This window comes from Plecotus auritus (genome assembly GCF_963455305.1).
Source record: "Plecotus auritus genome assembly, chromosome: 4".
Taxonomy (NCBI): domain Eukaryota; kingdom Metazoa; phylum Chordata; class Mammalia; order Chiroptera; family Vespertilionidae; genus Plecotus; species Plecotus auritus.
The window spans coordinates 14,748,775-14,769,229 of NC_137775.1; the positions used below are offsets into that span (position 1 = coordinate 14,748,775).

At 40.2% G+C, this 20,455-nt stretch overlaps 1 protein-coding gene across 1 annotated transcript in view; it reads right to left on the reverse strand.

Annotated features, from left to right (window-relative positions):
• Positions 1–17,727, reverse strand: part of TBC1D32 (TBC1 domain family member 32) — a 124,886-nt gene extending 107,159 nt beyond the window's left edge. The window contains exons 1-9 of the mRNA XM_080664101.1: positions 17,552–17,727; positions 12,566–12,727; positions 8,420–8,597; positions 7,711–7,779; positions 5,528–5,653; positions 2,159–2,237; positions 1,911–2,014; positions 1,756–1,817; positions 679–823 (exon numbers count right to left, since the gene is read on the reverse strand). Of these exons, the coding sequence (XP_080520227.1) occupies positions 679–823; positions 1,756–1,817; positions 1,911–2,014; positions 2,159–2,237; positions 5,528–5,653; positions 7,711–7,779; positions 8,420–8,597; positions 12,566–12,727; positions 17,552–17,706 (1,080 nt within the window). The 5' untranslated portion in view covers positions 17,707–17,727. The remainder of the gene's footprint in view (positions 1–678; positions 824–1,755; positions 1,818–1,910; positions 2,015–2,158; positions 2,238–5,527; positions 5,654–7,710; positions 7,780–8,419; positions 8,598–12,565; positions 12,728–17,551) is intronic.
• Positions 17,728–20,455: the final 2,728 nt, after the last annotated feature.

A 20,455-nucleotide genomic window follows, 5' to 3' on the forward strand; every position in this document is an offset into this window, starting at 1 on the left:
TAAACACATTTCCCAACTACAGGTTCAGGAAGAGGCAAATCAAGGAATATTTTCAGACATATCACCTAAGTCAGCGAAAAGTGAGCATAGAATCTTTACGTTCTACCATACCTGCTTTAAAAATTTGATGTTTTTAAACTAAAGATGCCCAGATTTGGATAGGTCATTCAGCTTAATAAGTTCAAATGGATTCAAAACCCTATTCTGGCCTGGCCAGTATGGCTCAGTTGGCTGAGCATCATTCCATGCACCAGGAGGTCTCCAGATTGATTCCAGATCAGGGCATATGCCCAGGTTACAGGCTCCAGTAGGGACATGCAGGAAGCAGCCAATCGAAGTCTCTCCTTGATGTTTCTATCTCCCTGTCCCTTCCTCTCTCTGAAATCAATAAAAATATATTTTAAAAAACAAAACTATTCTAGCTTTGTTGCTCACAAGAAAAACAATCTTTACTAGATAACAATCTTGAACAAATAATTTAACTTCTCTGTATCTCAGTTGCTGCATCTGTAAAATGGAATAATAATACTACCTATCTCATATATTGTTATAAAAAGTAAGTTAACACATATAAACACAATTATAACTTTTAGTACACAACAAACATCAAACATTACCTATTCTTTGAAATATAGCTATGCACTGAAAGGTATAAAAACTTATTTCATTTTTTCTCACCATCCACTTTTTGAACCACACAGCCTTGGCATCAACCAATACAAGAAAGTAGATGGGATGTAAAATCTTTTGTGAGGCAAGATGACTTTGATCACGTTTAACTGATAATAAGGACAAAGTACTCTCCACAATTTCTTCCATGTACCTTAAAGATTGGGAAAGAAAAAACAAATGTTATTATATATATATACACACACAAATACACATCTATAATAATAAAAACATAATATGCTAATTAGACCGGACGTCCTTCCGGATGAAGCCGGGGAAGCCTGGGTCCCCGGTGCCAGAGAGAAGCCGGTGCCGGCAGCTGGGGGAAAGAAGACCTACTCTTGCATGAATTTCGTGCACCAGGCCTCTAGTATATATATGTAAAAACTGGTGATACACTTTATATTTGTGAAACGATAGTGTTAAGTAACCTTTAGAAACAACTTTTTTTTATATTTCAGTAAATAGCTTTTTTGCTTTAGAAACTTATATTCTTTCTATTTCAACACTGTCTCTCCAAATTTAACTTTATACTCACATATGCTCTTATAGCCATATTAAAAATGTTTAAATTAAAAGGAAAATTTAAAGAACACTTAAGGAACTTATCCAAAGTAACAGAGACCAATAATGAAAGAACCGGAAACTACACCTCTTTTTACCTTGTGTAAAACGATGGAAAATGATACCTGCATAGAGCCATTCACAAAGCTAAGTACAAAACATGAAAAGCCATGGAGCAGACTGACATACCTCGATATGGGGCTGGGGAAACGAGAAGAGATAAACCAAAGAACTTATATACTTATAGGCACAGCCCATGGACACGGGCAATAGGATAGTGAAGACCTGGGGGGGTCAGTAGGGGCTGGGAGGAGGGGGTGAAGGGAAGGATTGGGAAATATCTGTAACACTATCAACAATAAAAAATATATTTTTTAAAAATGAAAAGCTAAAAAATAAAACTTTATGAATTCTTTCCCAAGTACATAAATCAATTAAGACTCTCTCTACTCTTTCTCTTTGAAATGTATGTGGGATAGTAACACTCCTATATTTTATGTGGGCATAAATTAGAGGACTTACTTCTTAGGGTGACGAATCCAGAAAGATGGAGCCTCTTTCTGATATTCATTTAGAAGACGAACCTAAAAAGCAGTGTATGACAGTTCTCAAAAAATTAGAATTCTTAAATACAGAATTATTTAAATAAGTAAAAGCATACTATAGCAAATGAATACCTTTCTAAGTAAGCGGATCACATTAGGATTAGTTACATCTATGCCAGTTGAAACAGTAGGAATATGATTTTCTCTAGAAAGAAAGTATAACTCCAAATATTTAGCTGAAAAGAAAAAGTAAAAAATATATATATGACTAGTATACCATTGAATTATAGTGCTCTCTGAAAAGAAAAGTTAGTTCTGATCCATTTTTCTTAAATACAAATAAAAGAAAAAAACATTTTTTAAACGATGTAACAACATACCTAAGCTTGTATAAATTTCCTTGGTCATATGGAATGGTGAAAGTGTAAATGTCTGGGCATAGAATTTTAAAATCCGGTCCTATGGAAATAAAACAAAAGATTTGCATCCAAAATTCTTACAGAAATAAATTAGAGATGAATCATTTTTCACACAGTAAAAACTTAGAAAATAAATCATGCAGAAACTTGTGTAGGAATGTACCTATAAAGAAAGACACATTCTTGTGTTGGTCAGGAAAAAGTAAAACTGATTAACTCATAGTAAATCTAAGGCAGCAGGATACTGTCGTAAAATCTGGTAATAGTAGATACAGTCATGGGCTGGGTGGTGAGGTTTAACAGAGGAAGGTACAATGTAATGTTCTGAAAGAAACAAAAAAAACACCTGTTTCCGAGTCCAACATTTGTTGCCTTTTATTTAATTGCTGACATATGTAGGGCTCTAATAATATTGCCTATTCCCAAGAAAAAGTATTATGCATTAATGTATTTTCAGAACTTTATATTATTAAAACTTAAAGTATAAACTAGCACAAGGCAAATTAATTAAATGAGATAATAGGTATAGTTAGAACAGTACCTGGCTCTAGTAGGTACTTAAAAATGATAGCATTACTATCATTTCAACTATACCAACTTTAATATTAAGATCTGATTCAACTTCCAACTAAATGAAAACATAAAATTGCCTCAAATGTTCTACTCTGGGGGAGAAAATAATCACCTTACCTATATTAAATATTAGCATAATATGCTTACAGAAAATGGTTACCCAACTTACTAAAATATGTTCTAATAATTCCAAGAGTCCTGCTAAACACAGGATATTAAATTCTTTGGGAAGTCTATTTTTATAGTTGAAGCAATTGATGGGTATCTGTCACACTTCAAATACTATACACTTCAGTCAGTTACACCTTAAGAATCCTTTAGAGTAGGAATGAATAGAATCAAACTCAAAAATGAATTTGAATCAAGCATAAGTTCCAAATGAAAAAAATACCATACCTTGTTTTGTACTCCGAAATGATTTGTTCTATTACCATTTCCCCTCTTTAAAAACTTCTCCCAATTTTATTAACTTACCTCTTGACACTGACTCTTACTGAGTAATCTATAATAATAAAAGTGTAATATGCTAATTAGACCAGACGTCCTTCCAGACAACCTACCAGACGAAGCTGGGGCTGTGAGGGAAGCCCGGGTCCCAGGTGCCAGAGAGAAGCCAGTGCCGGCAGCCGGGGGAAGGGAGGCCTACTCTTGCACGAATTTCGTGCATCTAGTGATCTATAATGGCCAAATAAAACCACTTATATTGACCCACTAGGATCCTTACTGTGTTTATAAAATTGTCATATAATTTTTTAAATAATTATAGGAAACCTATCTTTGCTAAGTAGAAGAAAAACACAGGAAAATTTACAATTGCATTTCCTGTTAGAGAGCCTTGAAATATTAAATGTGAACCTAAAATATGTTTTTCCCTGCTGAAGTTCCTGGATCATTGAATTAATTTGGAGTTTTTTGTGTTTGTTTTGGTTTTTGTTTTACAGAAGTCTGCATCACCTTCTGGTGTTAGCAAGGCTCAACTGTATTCAGGTATTAAGTAATTAAACACCTCCCCCCCTTATAAAAATAACAAACCAATTGTTTACAACCTACCTCTGTTTACAAATCCTATATAATAAGGATGTAATATGCAAATGGTCGTTATGCCGTGAAGCGTAACGACCGACCACGTAATGACCAGATCACGGATCAGCAGAAGGGTGGAGCAGCGAGCTAAAAGCAGGGGGCGGAGAGCTACAGGAGGGGACAGGGCAGCAAGCTATGAGGGTGGACCGGGGTGGGGGGTGGTGGTGGTGGAGGGAGCTACAGGAGGGCGGCAGCGAGCTACTGGCTACAAGCGGGTGGCGGAGAGCTACAGGAGAGGACAGGGGGAGCGGGGGGGAGTGGAGAGGGGGAGCTACAGGAGGGTGGGGCAGCAGGCACAGAGCTACTGGAGGGCGGCAGCGAGCTACTGGTGAGCTACTGGCGCACGGATTTGTGCACAGGGCTACTAGTATAATTATATCTTCATTGATGGAAGAGTGATTTTTTTAATGTATTTTTATTGATTTCAGAGAGGAAGGGAGAGGGAGAGAGAGATAGAAACATCAATGATGAGTGAGAATCATTGACCCGCTACCTCCTGCACGCCCCCTACTGGGGATCGAGCCCACAACCTGGGCATGTGCCCCTGACCAGAACTGAACCTGGGACCTTCCAGCCCACAGACCGACACTCTAGCCACTGAGCCAAAATGGCTAGGGCAGTGGTCGGCAAACTCATTAGTCAACAGAGCGGCAAACCGCGGCTCGCGACCACTGGGCTAGGGCAATGGAAGAGTGATTTTAAACACACAAATGTACTGAGATTTTTCTTATAACTGCTTGTTTACTGTCTTCTCTACTAGAATGTAAGTTCTATGAAGTCAGACACAATGTGTTACCAGCACCTAAACTAAAATGATGTACACTGTAAGTATTCAACACATACTGATTAAACAGTTAAAAATATTTAACTCGGCACTAATGTCTCAAAAATTCTGTACAAACATGCTATATCAAATTTAAAGCCAAATTTTTCTTCACTGACATAACAATTATGAAGAAAAAGACTCTCTAAAAAGACCCAATTTGTATTCAAATGTGATGCTAGGATATAGTCAGGATTTTTATTTAATTCAAATACTAAATATAGCCAAGAATTACTATACTTTTTAATATCTTATTTTTAATCAGACACTAAGTATTCCTGAGAACTTACATACAAATCATTTTTACAATCACTTATCTCTATGGACTTCATAGAATTTGGGGAATTTTCTGTATTTGCATTATGATTCACCTCAATTATCTTCTAACTCTTAACTTTATACTTTTCTAACTTCTCTTCTTAAGCAGTTAAGCCATCTCTAAATAAATGCATAGGTATCCTTATGAATCCTTTGGAATAAATTCTAAATAATCATTTTAGTTCAAATTTTAATAATCCACAAACTCTTTCAAAAACACTTTAAAATTCTTTTAAAATCATTTTCTTAATTTAAAGACAGTGATACAGACTTGGATATCCCTTTATAAGATGAAACAAAATGGACTAGGTAAAACAGTTTACTATAATTTGTCAATGAAGAGTGATATTGACCATACTTTGAATCTGATCATGAAATAGTAACTTAATTCCTTTAAAAACTCTTAACAATTCAAAAGCTGGAACTGAAATTTCATGAACATTTGAGCTACTGTTAAAGAAAATTATCATATTCCATTTGCTTCTGATAGAGAAAACAAATTATTTTTAATATTTCTGTGAGCGTTTCCTTACACTAAACACAGGATCCGGATCTGAGAGAGATGCTGTCAGTTTCTCACAGAGAGTGGTCCAGTTCTCACAGTTCAGCACATCAGATGGCGGAGCTGAACACAGCATGTGCAAGACTTCATATCTGACCTGTAATTTTTTAAAAGAGTTTTATTAATACTCAGCTGCTAGAATAAGACCAATTCTCCAGATGTTTAACAAACACTGAAAGGCAAAGTCTGGATGATTGTTTTAAAGAGGCTACTGAAAAGAATCAGATGTCCTTTTATAAAACAACTAGAGACCCGGTGCACGAAATTTGTGCAAAAGCAGGCCTTCCTTCCCCCAGCTGCCAGCACCGGCTTCCCTCTGGCACCCGGGACCCGGGCTTCCCTCACAGCCCTGGCTTCATCTGGAAGGTCGTCCGGAAGGACATCCGGTCTAATTAGCATATTACTCTTTTATTATTATAGAAGATTCTTAAGAACTCATTTTTAAAACTACATGTTTTTAAGCCAGAAAAGAAATGGGTTATTTTATGTAAAGCGAAAATAAAACACTAAGTGTGTTAGACCTGCGACCTGGAGTCCCCCAAGCGGGAGAGGAGGAAGGGTGGTGGTGGCAGAACTGGATCACCAGGGCAAGGTTTTCCAGCGGCTGGTCCCACAGGCTGCCCCAAGGGAGTGGCTGGTCCTACAGTTTGAAGGCTTTCACGGTGAAACATTCCCATTCCAGGAAATAAGAAATTCTCCCAAAACAATCTATACTTGTTTTGCTGCTACACCCGATTTTCTGACCTTGTAACCACTGAGGTGGAAAAAAAGTCATTCAGCAGCATGATGCAAAATTGAATTTCTGTATTTTCACAGAAAGCTTACTTCTTAATCATTTTTCTCAAAATCCAATCAGAATTCACTCAAAAGCGTGTGACCCAAGGGACAGCAGTGGAGAATAATAGCTCTACTCCAATTATGAAAGGTGGCAAAGCTTCTCCCCCACTCACTCTCCAAGTAGTGAGCATAATACACTGATTCCAGCCTTCCCTCAAAACCTGGTTGTTTCCCAGCTGAAAGAACCAATGCCTAGAGATTTAAAAAAAAAAAAAAAGTGAGAAATCAGAGACAAGAGCTGAGACCTCAGGAAACCAGGCACTCTGAAATAGGGTGTCAGGTTTTAGGTAAAAAAAGATCGAATCCACATGTGTTTTAGAAAGAATTCCTCAATACAACTTTATTCATGATATGGTTTAGGGAGGACTATGAAGAGTTTCCAAAAACATTTCTCTTTTTCAGCTAACTTTTAAGACAAAAATGACATTAAGAATTTCCTACTTGCACCCTGGACAGTGTGGCTCAGTTGGTTGGAGAGTTGTCCCAAGCACCCAAGGGTCACAGGTTTGAATCCTGGTCAGGGCATATACCAGCCTTGGGCAAACTACGGCCCACGGGCCGGATCCGGCTGTTCTATCCGGTTCTCTTGCTCTCCCCTCCGCTCCTTTACTTTGAATTTATATTAGTTCACACAAACACTCCATCCATGCTTTTGTTCCGGCCCTCCGGTCCAGTTTAAGAACCCATTGTGGCCCTCGAGTCAAAAAGTTTGCCCACCCCTGGCATATACCCAGGTTCAGGTTCCAACTCAGGTTTCAGGTTCCAACCCAAGACAGAGCACGTAAGGGAAGCAGCACATCGATGTCTCTCTTTCACCTCTCTCTCTCTCTCTCTCCCTCTCTCTCTCTCTCTCTCTCTCTCTCCCCCCCCCCCCGCCCCCACCCCTCCTCCCTCCCTCTCTCTTCTTCTCTCTATAAAATCAATAAAAATAAAATTAAAACTTCCCCGGGGCCAGTTTTTCTCAGTGGTTAGTGATTTCTTTTTTTTTCTTCAAAGAAATCACTAAAATATCATATACAAAGCAACAGTGAAGGAACTGTTTGGGGGAAAACTGCTCAAAACTTCAGCCCTTCAAAATTAAAGCTAGGAATAAAAATTTCCTCTTCCAAACCATGACTACTCTCTAAGGAGAGTGTCCCTTACTCTGACCTTTCATTTCAAGACTGAGAAGTCTAGCAGGCCGATCAGTCTAGTATTGTCTAGTTTTGTCATAACAGTAAAGACAATCTTCAAAAAGAAACAGCCCAGCTGCTTTCTGATTCTAATCATATATATAAACGCATACAGATGAACTTGACAGTTATCCTTTAAACGTACCTCTTTGGGTTGCCCTGGATCCAACTGGTCTAAAATCAATTGTAATTTTCCTTGACAAAATTTGTAACTCTGTAACACAATTGACAGAACAGCCATTTATTTAGTAGACTTTCAGGAGTACTGCTATAAATGATTTTTAAATATAATTCCAAGCAAAAAAAAAAGCATTCAGAACAAGAGAAAGGGATGATCTATTTTGGTTTGGCAGCAAATATAGAATTTTTCCCCCCCCCAGGGCATTTAAATGGGAGCTGAATGTCCCAGAACAGTGTACCTTCGTGCAAATGAAAACTATTATTATTTGCTGAGCAACTGCAATGTGTAGAACATAATAAGACTCAAAAGACATAAAGCCAAAATGTTTTGTACTCAGAAATGTGAGATGAATAATACTGAAAAATAAAACAACATAAACAAGAAGGCACTAATAGCACCCTGGGCATAACCACGATGCTGCTTGAACTTTTAGTCCTTTTCTTTCCTGAGCCTTTCTCCATGCCTCAGATAGAGTGTAATCACTCACTGAACATGTAATTCCAGAAGATGTTATTTCATGAGCTAAATCTTTACTATTAGATTTTATTGTTCCTTTTCCTCCTGAATCTTAAAACTAGAAAGCAGAAAAATAACCTGGCTAATAAAGCATGCACTGAAGCTCGTGTTTATTAAACACCATCTTAAGACATAAATACAAAACTACACAACACACCTGATTGAATGACGAATCACTGTCAGAGCAATTGTCTGTGCAGTAACTATTGCTTTTCTCCTTTTGGATTTTTTTCTGCCTCTCTCGACTTCGCATCTCATCTTCTTCAAACTTGTCAATCATAGATTCCACCACTACCATCATGCTGTTTTTCAGGGAATGCATCATTTCTTTGTATCTTAAATTCAAAGCAGTCTCAGTAAGAAAAAGACTATGATCAGAAATTAAAATATTCAACTAAACTATCTGACTACTTTTTCTGTAATATCCCTTTAAGAACACAATTCTAAAGAGAAAAAAAAATCTAAGCAGTTTTTCTTAAAGAACTACTGGTACAACAGAATGTACATGACAGTAATAAAAATTAATAGGGACCCAAAAACAAGTATTTTGAAGGTTTTTTTCATCTGGTTACTTGGACAGAATCTAAGGCAAGATGGATTCCAGTAATTAGCAACTCATCTGTTAATAGCACACTAACAAAACACAGCCTATTTATTCTACACTTGCATGTTTTATTTCTCTCTTTCTCTATCCTCCCTCTATTTTCTTTCCTTCCTTATCCCCTGCCTATTCTTTCTATCTATAAGCACCTGTAAACACAATTTAGACCTAAGTAAGAATTAAGCTGTCAGTGGCTCTTTTCAGTAGAGGTTAGAGAACCCACTGTCAGGGAAGTTAGAAAAGGGATTCCTGCCCTAGCTGGTTTTGCTCAGTGGTTAGAGCGTCAGCCTATAGACTGAAGGATCCCGGGTTCTATTCCGGTCAAGGGCACATGCCCAGGTTGGGGGCTTGATCCCCAGTGCGGGGCATGCAGGAGGCAGCCGATCAGTGACTCTCTCCCATCATTGATATTTCTATCTCTCCCTCCCTCTCCGGAGCTTCCTCTCTCTGAAATCAATAAAATATATTTGAAAAAGAAAGAAAAAGAGAGACAGAAAGAGAGAAAGAAAAAGAGAGAAAGAGAGCGAGAGAGAGCGAAAGGAAGGAAGGAAGGAAGGAAGGAAGGAAGGAAGGAAGGAAGGAAGGAAGGAAGGAAGGAAGGAAAGGGAGGAAAGGGAGGAAAGGGAGGAAAGGGAGGAAAGGGAGGAAAGGGAGGAAAGGGAGGAAAGGGAGGAAAGGGAGGAAAGGGAGGAAAGGAAGGAAGGGAGGAAGGGAGGAAAGGGAGGAAAGGGAGGAAAGGGAGGAAAGGGAGGAAAGGGAGGAAAGGGAGGAAAGGGAGGAAAGGGAGGAAGGAAGGAAGGAAGGAAGGAAGGAAGGAAGGAAGGAAGGAAGGAAGGAAGGAAGGAAGGAAGAAAAGAGAAGAGAGGAAGGAAGGAAGGAAGGAAGGGAGGGAGGGAGGGAGGGAGAGAGGGAGGGAGGGAGGGAGGGAGGGAGGGAGGGAGGGAGGGAGGGAGGGAAAGAGAGGAAAGGGATTCCTGAAATTAGTAGGAGTTTGAACTGGATAACTTCTAAGATCCCATTCAGCACTGTGGATCTAAAACTCTCAAAAAGAACTTATAATAAATGTCCCCATTTATTAAGTGCAAAATCTCAAGCATCCATATTTATATTAAACTATGATCTGCAATACACTAGAAATAAAATTTTAGGGCTAAATGGGACCATAAAAAAATCTAGTCCACCCCTTTATTTTACAAATGAGCAATATGTGATCTGACCATTTAAATTTCTAAATTTCATATATATTTAAATAAAGATTTAAATAAACATAGTGAGTAAAGTACTAAATTTGGAGTCAGAAAACCTGAATTAAAATCCTGACAACCTACCAGCTCTGTCATCATAAATCAGTCTCTTTTTCCTCAACTACAAATGAGATTAAGAAAAACACAATCTAGCTTAACTATTTTACATGGCTATAGCAAGAAATAATTGAGAATATATATCTCAAAATTCCTTGTAAATATAAAGCACAATACAAATATTTATTATTACTATAATAATGGTGATAAATTAGGAACATAAGCACAGAAACTTTCCTTTTTTATATTTCTGGTTAATAGGTCATTGTAAATGTATAAATCAAAGGAAGGACAAGTAAGGTACTCTCTCTCATAAAAGCCATAAAACCATGGTGGGGGATTTGGATAGAAATAGCAGAGTGAGATTTTAAAGTTTAAAGATTTTAAAATATATTTTAAATGATATAAATTACATATTATATATATAATTAATTTCTATATATAATTTAAAATATATTCTTATGTGTTTGGTCATATTATTGAACAACTAACTAGAGGCCTGGTGCACAAATTCGTGCATGGGGCGGGGAGGAACAATGGGAGGTTGGCTGGCAGGCCCCATCTAGTTGTGTAGATGTGTTGAGGTAGCGGCAAGCAAAGACCACAGACAGAGCGCTGCAAGACGGCCTAAACACCAGCTATGCTCTGAGGTGGAAATACAGCTCTACTTCGCTGCCCGCACTCAGGCCACCTCACTCTCCCCGGGGCAGAGTTGCTGACAGACAGACAGGTCGTCTCTCCTACCTCAGCCGCACATTTTCTCAGGGCTCCACCCCCAAGCATAATAGGTAGCTGACTTTGGCCAATGGTGGCACACTGCCATAGGAGCTCTAGCCAATTAGAAGTTGGGAGCCTGGAAAGGCGCAGGGCCAAGCTAGAAGTGGCTGACAGGGACAGAAGGGCGAGCGGCGCAGTATGGTGGCAGAGGTAAGAGAGCGGTGGTGCTTACTTTACCTCTTTGCAGTTGCTGCCTTGCCACTTCTGCCCCCTCCGAGCTGCTACTGTCTCGGTCAGCCTCAGGGTCACTCTCCTCCTACAGGCTTCCTGGACCCAGATTCTCCGGTGGCCAGAGTCTTAGCTGGCAGGAGGGACTAGCCAGAGGGAAGGGCTCAGGAGGTTGGCTGGCCACGAGCTGCAGGAGGTTGGCTGTGGGACTGCACTGACCACCAAGGGCAGCCGGGGTGGGGGGGGTGCAGGAAGGGGGGACTGCAGAAGGTTGGCCGTGGGAGTGCACTGACCACCAAGGGCAGCTTCTGAGTTGAGCATCTGCCCCTTGGTGGTCAGTGAGCATCATAGCGACCAGTCATTCCAGTCATTCTGGTCATTCGGTTGAAACGGTCACTTAAGCTTTTATATATATAGATATGATTTACATGATATGTAATTATAAATAAATTAATATAATACATATTATCTATGTATATATTTTTTAATCCCCAGCATTATATGAGTCATATGTCATACTGGTACTTCCAGACAATGGAATACTACTCAGTGCTAAAAAGAAATGAGTTATCAAACCATGAAAAGACATGGAAACTTAAATGAACATTATTAAGCCAAACGGAAAGGTCCCATACTGTATGGTTTCAACTATCTAAACTTGTGGAAAAGGCAAAGTGTGGAGACTGTAAAAGGACCAGTGAGTGCCAGAGACTGGGAGGAGGGGGTATTAGGTAGAATACAGAGGATTTTTAGAGCAGTGAACTACTCTGTAAGATGCTCTCATAGTAGACATATATCATTATAAATTTTTCCAAACCCCATAGAATGCACAACACCAAGAGAAAATGCTAATGCAATCTACAAACAATGAGTAATAATGAGTAATATGAGTAATATGAATAATAATGATACATCAATGTAGGCTCTCAATTAAAACAAATGTACCACTCTCGTGGGGAATGCTGATAATGGGGAAGTCTCTGCATGTATAGGAGCCGGGGGCATAGGGGAAAGAAATATGTACCTTCTGCTCAATTTTGCTATGAAGCTAAAGCAACTCTAAAAAATAAAGTCTATTAAAGAAAAGTGAAGGAGTACATCACACAAACAATTAGGAAAAGGGTGAATTCAAATCCCTTCGCTTGCTTGAGAACAAGGCCAGTGTGGCTAGAGCCAGGTCAGAGGAGATATGATAAGAAATGAGGTAGGAGAGGTGGCAAGGCTCACAGTCGGCCTTGTAAGCTACAAAAGAAACTGGATTTTACTATGAATGAGATGAGAAACCTTTGGAAAGTGTTATGTGGAAGAGTGGCACCATCTGATTCAGTTTCAAGGAATCTTCTGGCTGCTATGCATAAGGGAAATAGACTGGGGGGAGGGGCATTGGTTAGGAGTGCTTTCAGGGAGCCCTGTTGCGAGAAAAATTACTATAAAATATTATTGTAGGCATACTCACTCTTTAGATTCCTGAGTTCTTTTAGTAACATGCTGCACAACTGTGTCATAGCCAGATTCCTCACCCTGGTTCCGATCGGCTGTCCATTTCTCCATTTCATCTTCAATCATAGACCCTAACGTGTTGCATATATGCTGTCTGAGGTACTTCACAAATTCATAGCTGAAACCAATATGTTAAAAGTGCAGTAAGTATGATGAACTCAGTAACCACATCCAGAAAAAGTGTTAGCACAGAAAGATTTGTGACATATTCAAATTTCTTACTTTCAAGTAGAATTAAATTCCTCATCCCAAATCATAGAACACAGTGGGAGGTAAGGGGAGAGCAAATTTCGGGACCAACCCAACCCTTAGTGGGTTAGGAGTCTTTTCACACCTTTGAAATGCTCCCCCATCTTTAATGTGTGATGCACATTAAAGGAAAGGGAAAGCCGTTGTTAAAGATTTTTACGATTATTCAAGCTGATGAGGAAAACCAAGCTGGAGTAACAGCAATTGTGAAGGAATAAATAGGAAAAGGTTAAGCTCCAATCATTAGAAGGAGTTTGTGTACATTTTGAAAGTGGTAACTGACCTAAATCCCACCTAATCAGATCTTTTCTGTTTACAGAGAAAACTATCTCAGGCGATCTCTAATATATTTCCTTCATATTGTTAGGTTCATGCTAACGTTAAAATCAGTTTGCAAACTTAGACAATATAACAAACGTGAGAGGTTTAGAATTCCTAAAGTGGATAATTATTTTATGAAACATGTTTACTGAAAATAAAGAGCAATGATTATAATTGATATCATGATTTTAAAAGGTCAGAGTTTTGTGGTCTCTCAAATGACAAAGATAACTAAACACACTGGAGTTCACTAATTTAAATTCACTGGTAGGTTCTTCTGTAAAACAAAGAATAAACCCAATTCAACAAATATTATTGTGTTCCTTCCATATCAAACCAAAATATCAGGAACAGGGTTACAATCATTAGATTCGGTATTTTTTTTTTTATTATTATTATTAAAACTACACAGTAGCCGAAACCGGTTTGGCTCAGTGGATAGAGCGTCGGCCTGCAGACTGAAAGGTCCCAGGTTCGATTCCGATCAAGGGCATGTACCTTGGTTGCGGGCACGTCCCCAGTAGGGGGTGTGCAGGAGGCAGCTGATCGATGTTTTTCTCTCATCGATGTTTCTAACTCTCTATCCCTCTCCCTTCCTCTCTGTAAAAAATCAATAAAAATAAAAAAAAAATACACAGTAGTTCTCCCTTATCTGAGGTTTCTCTTTCCGCCGTTTCAATTACCCACGTTCAACTGTTGTCTAAAAATATTAAATAAAAAATTCCATAAGTAAACAAGAAATAAATAAGAACCAATAAGCTTTAAATTGAGGCATGATGAATTGCTTGCCTTCCTGCTCCATCCCTCTCTAGACACGAATCATCCCTCTGTCCAGCATATCCACACTGGATAGGTTCCCTGCTCATTACTCACTTAGCCATCTCAGTTATCAGATTAGCTGTTAGAGGTATCGCAGTGCTTGGGTTCAAGTAAAACTTATTTTACTTCATCATGGCTCCAAAGCACAAGAATAGTGATGCTGACAATTTGGATATGCCAAAGAGAAGCTGTGAAGTGCTTCCTTTAAGTGAAAAGGTTTGTATGAATAGAAAAAACATAGTGTATCTATAGGGTTTGGTACTATCCTAGGTTTCAGGAACCCACTGGGGGTCTTGAAATATATCCTCCTGGGATAAGAGGGGACTGCTATAACACAATCATCATTGAAATGCAAGTATTTCATGGCTGCATATCAGAATCACCGAGAGAGCTTTTCCAAAACGCCAAGGCCCAGCCTCTGCCACTCCTCTTCGGCCAGACCCCAGGATATTTTGATTCATCAGTATTTTTTTAAACAGCCTTCAACTGATCAAAACCAGGGCTGTCTGTTTTACAGGGGCCAGTCCAAGCATAAAAATTTACACAACACAGGCACACATGATGAAAGCAATGTTCTCTTCCCTACCTCTCTCCCCACTCACAGGCCTCAAATGCTTGCTGCCACTTTTAGAGAAAGGGGGGAAACGTGGACTTTTTAGAAAATGCCAAGAGTTTACAGTAGAAAAATGGAAGAGGCTATGGAAAGCACAGATAGTTCAGGCCAGTTGCCCTCTGGGGCAAATCACCAGACAGGGCTATCCTGCGGTTTCTCTCCAAATGACTACGTTTCCTCCCACTTTATTACACTACCTGAAATTCCATTACTTACAGACTCTTTTTTTTCCTCCCCAGAGAGGAAGGGAGAGGGAGAGACAGATAAAAATGTCAACGAAGAGCCCTAACCGGTTTGGCTCAGTGGATAGAGCATGGGCCTGCAGACTCAAGGGTCCCGGGATCGATTCCAATCAAGGGCATGTACCTTGGCTGTGGGCACATACCCAGTAGGGAGTGTACAGGAGGCAGCTGATAGATGTTTCTCTCTCATCGATGTTTCTAACTCTCTATCCCTCTCCCTTCCTCTCTGTAAAAAAAATCAATAAAACATATATATTTTTTTTAAATGTCAACGAAGAAAATGATTGATGGGCTGCTTCCTGCACGCCCCCTACTGGGGATCTAGCCCTAACCGGGGCATGTGCCCTGACCAGGAATCAAACCGTGACCTCTGGTTCATGGGTCAATGCTCAACCACTGGCTGGGCAAGACTCAATTATCTTAGCAATCATTTTCTTACAAAAATGCCAAAAGCCTAGAGACACCAGCTTCCCCTGTAAGTCTGTTTAATAAGATTATTTTTCTTGCTAATGCCATGGCAACAGCAGGTGGGTTTAAGAAAGCAATGTTCTGATAGTGGAGATGGGAGAACAGATATTCTGAAGTATGAAACACTTTGGGAAGCAATACATCGCTAAGTGACTCAAGAACATCTAATATTCAAAGAGAGTTAAGTCAGTGAAAAAAAGAAGACAATGCAAGTATGAGCACCTGAACTAATCGACCTTTAGAATCTCTTCCAACTCTGAGACTGTAAGATTCTATGAAAATACCAAAGACAAGTATCTCCTCTCCCTATCATCTCCTACATAGAGATTCCTTCCTCCTAAGGCACATATCTCAGGCTAGTGCAGATAACACATGAATTTTACCATCTATACTTTTAACACTACAAACTACTCAACTACTGTTAGGATTATAAATCTTACTTTTATTTTGAGTATGTCTAGATCAGCCGTGGGCAAACTACGGCCCGCGGGCCGGATCCCAGCCTTTCTATCCGGCCCGCGGAGCCGAAAGAGCGGAGGGTTCTCTTGCTCTCCCCTCCGCTCCTTTACTTTGAATTTATATTAGTTCACACAAACACTCCATCCATGCTTTTGTTCCGGCCCGCCGGTCCAGTTTAAGAACCCATTGTGGCCCTCGAGTCAAAAAGTTTGCTCACCCCTGGTCTAGATTAATTTAGGTAGGTCTCAAGTAAATATCTTTAGTAAATAGTAAACATTAACTATGCAAGTTAATGAGCAGGAATTTAATTAACTAATTTAATCTTGCTGAAGAAGAGTAAATTACATTATTATAACATTTGTTAGCCTGCTGAGAAGAACCACAATGATCCATCTTTAGCTTGAAAAAAAAAGCATTTTAAAATTGACACAGCTAAAGCAGTAATTATAGGCAATTGTGTAGCCTTAAATGCTTATATTTAAAAAAAAAAAGAAAAGCTGCAAATTAATGAGCTAAGCATTGATTACAAAAGTTTTAAAAGTTTCTCTCAAAGAAAAAATACAAAGAGCAGAAATTAACATACAATAACAGCTATTAGTAGTGAATTTAATGAAGAAATAAACAAGAAATTCATGGAAATACAAAAAAACAACTACATGTATAACCAAACACTAATGAAATTAGAAACTCTACATTAACAAAAATTCTTTCCACACTTTTAAAAACTCCTTTGAGATTCTGGTGAAAAAGTATATGCTTCCCCCATAAAACTGCAAACAAACACAAACTGTTGCGTAAAATCTATAATAATAAAAGCGTAATATGCTAATTAGACCGGACAACTGAATGACCTTCCGGACGTCCTTCTGGACGAAGCTGGGGCTGCGAAGGCGGAGCCCCTTGCACGAATTTCGTGCATCGGGCCTCTAGTATTAAATAAAGGGCTCCAGGGTCCCTGATGCCCATATATGAAATGAGTAGGCGTTTCAGAGAAGGATAACTAACTTCAGGACACTCAAGAAACAATTAAAACGCCATCTCTGTAAGGTCAAAATAAAATGCAAACACTAAAGTATAAATACCACTACTACTGATAAATTGAGACACCAGCATAGGTATACGATTCAATGGCTTAATTTAAATTATGATTCAAATCAAAAGAAAAACACAGGTGTCTAAAGAAGCATATCCAAATGGTAGCTCTCTCCCTAAACTTCCTAACCCTTCCCAACCCAAAGGACTCCATGCTCATACTACACTTGGATTCCTCACACGCATAACAGAAATCTGAGCGTGGGCTGTATCCCTTTACAGAAACCGGAGCTATTCCACAGGACATTGACCACCTCGCTCCAGTATTCCTGCAGACCTCAGGATGGATCATTGGTGCCGCCACCGAAATAGCAGATCAGCAAAGGAACAAGAATCTTTGGAACTCAAATGCTTTTTGTTATCGTGACAGGAATACTTAGAAATAATAGAATTACTCCTAAGAGAACATGAATAATTTATAATTAATTACTGTGTTGCCGAGGAGAAAAATAATGGAGAATTAGGATATGTTGGTGAGGCAATAAAAACAAAGCAAGCAGATGCTTTGGAAAATAAGGAAAGAATAAATAATTTCGGTATTTGGGTAAATGAAATAATGAACCTCCAACTTGGGTGCTATTTTAACAATAATCAAATGCACTTTTTTTAAATTCAACTACATTTTTACTTTTCTGGGTCAGCTGTTTTGTTTGCTTAAAGACAACAAAAGCAATTTTACTTGTGAAAATTTTCATCAGTTTCCTCCAGATGTAAGAGGATCTCCTCGGCGCACTCGAGGGAGGGAGCACCAGTGATTTTCTCCTTCACGCTCTGGAACAGCTGCCTCAGCATCACCTGTAGCATCTCCTGGTCCTCTCCGGAGAAATGGGCCATCCTGTCGCATTCAAACGCCCATTACTCCGGGTCCGAGCAAACGCCGCGCACTGCGCACGCGCGCCCCCACCAGCCCGGCCTGCGCGCTGCGCCGTTCCCAGGGAGACCGCGAAACGCGTTGGGGTGGGCCCTTGGCTGCCCGCGCGTCGCTCAGGGAAACCAGTCACCTTGCTTTGGGAAAGCAGGGGTCCGCGAGGCCCCGCCTTCGTTACTTGTTACTGCTGGTCTTCAGTACCCACAGCGCTCAAGGTGCCCCGTACATAACCACAAAAAAAAAATCTCGGGAGGAGCGGACGGGTGGGCCTGACGGCGAGTCGGCGGCGCTACGCGTGACGTCAGCACGTCCGCGTGGCTCCTTGGGAGGGAGGCAGTGCCGGTGAACGGCTCGCGGAGTTCCGGGAGGACTGGCCGCGCTCGCTTTCCTTACCTTGGGGATTGTCGGTGGGGGAGGGGAAGAGTGCGAAGGAAGAGGGTCAAGAAAAGAAAGACAACAGAAGTGAAACAAAGTTGCTGTAAAGTTTCAGTTGAAGAGGGAATGGACTTGAACCGCTGCAGTGCTGTTTTCCTTTAACAGCTAATCCTGTAAGGACTTGCTGAGAAGTATGAAGAGTGCGCCCTCAGAATCTTACAGACACAAAGAAATGAGAGAACACAGCTCGGTGCAGCGGAGTGTTAGGCTAGAGCAGTGGTCGGCAAACTGTGGCTCCCGAGCCACCTGCGGCTCATTGCCGCTCTGTTGACTAATGAGTCTGCCGACCACTGACCTAGACTCTCGATTCCAATAGTTACAGGCTGTTGTTGTGCCTTGTGATTAAGCCCCTATCCCAGGGGTCGGCAAACTCATTAGTCAATGTGGCTCGCTAGCCACAGTTTGCCGACCACTGGTCCCTAGTACTATAAACTCTGTCATTATAAACTCTGTCACTTTAAGACAGTCGGTTATTCTGTAAAATGACTTTGTTTTTATTTCAAATAATAGAAAAAGATAAACTTAACTGTCTGACCTTGCAAGCTAGCCATCCAATTGAATAGACTAAAATAGACTAATACTGATAACAATTCCCATATTCTTATGCCAAGTACAAACTCATTATGTATTCAAGGTTACAACTGTCTGTAACAGTAACTCACACAGAGCCTTTTGTAATATCTGCAAACAAAGAGGCTTGAAAAGTATAAATACAGGAGACTTCCTGTATGTGGGGCTCAGAGATTTGGAAAAGACACCTCCCGCTGGGGGCGTCTTGTATTCATTCACTGATTTACGATACCACGTATCTTGCAAGCATTATGGCACAATTGGATTTCAGAGTGACACCCTAAGAAGTTACATGTAAAGCTCACTGTGCAGGAAGCTTGGTGCATAATCACATTTCCTCATCACGTTTTCAATCTAGATAAATCCCCAGACCATAGTCATGTCCAAGCTACTGAAAAGTGGCTCAGTGTCAATAAATTCTCTTATCCAGCCTTATACTTTACTCCCCCTCCAACAGCATCTGGTAGACTTCACATGTTAGCCAGGATCAATGGACTCTGATGCCTATGCTATTACTTCCAGGGGCAAAAATATATGTCTTTGCCGGTCCTAGCAGCATGTTCTTGGTAAAAAAAAAAAAAAAAATCATGCTTAAAAAATCTGATTGGGTCAATTAGATATTATCCCATTATCCAATACCTGATGTTTCTAATAGGATGATATTGTTATGATGGCTTGAACTGCTGGTTTTCTTTATATCTGTTCTGTGCATGGTGGACTTTTGCCAAGGTGCTGATTTTTGTTTTAAACATATATGAACACAGTAGAAGTGTCAGTTGCCTAAACCATGGTTGTTGCTTTTTGTGTGTTTGCTTTAATCAGAAACAAAAACTAGGCTGTAGGCATAGATGCTTAGGACTCATGGATTTGCAATGAGATAGCACATTTACAAGGGTAATAAAGGCCTTGAATTTGGGGAAAATGTTTAAAAATTATTGGATGTGATTATTATATTTGCCCATTTCTATAACTTTGAATTGAATATTTTCACAGAACTTGCCCAGGTCTGACATATCCTATATAATAAAAGCCTAATATGCAAATCGACTGAATGGTGGAATGGCTGGTGGAACGACCTGTCGCTATGATGCGCACTGACCACCAGGGGGCAGATGCTCAATGCAGGAGCTGCCCCCAGCCCACAGGCCCCAGGCTAGCCAAGGTGGGTGCCAGTGGGCCTTCCCCCCATTGCCTCACCGGTCGCCCCACAGAGGGAGGCGACCTGCAGCAGCAGGGGCAGCGGGGGCGGCGGGGCCAGCAAACAGGCGGTGCCAGGCCAGCCAAGGTGGGTGCCAGCAAGGGCTCCCCCAATTGCCCCGCTGATCACACCACAGGTCGGCCCTAACCACCAGCCAGGCCTAGAGACCCTACCCATGCACACTAGTATTCTAATAAGGGAGTAAAAATACTACTTGTAAGCTACCATAGAACTATAGCATGTGTGAACACAAGGCAATAGCCAAATTCAGGAATAAAAGGCCTAAGTTGAAAGTCTCTATGATCAGCACAAATGCCCATAAAATCTCACAGAGCTGTTTATTGGGCACTGAAATATGGCTACCATCTCCACTGAAATTGTTTCAAACACATAAAAGCTGCAGACAAGTGTATAGAGTGCTTTCCAGAAAATGTCACATTTCAATGACCATGTTTGCCAGCCCATACACAACCAAGAAAAGGCATAAAACATTACCTTCCAAAGTATGCAAG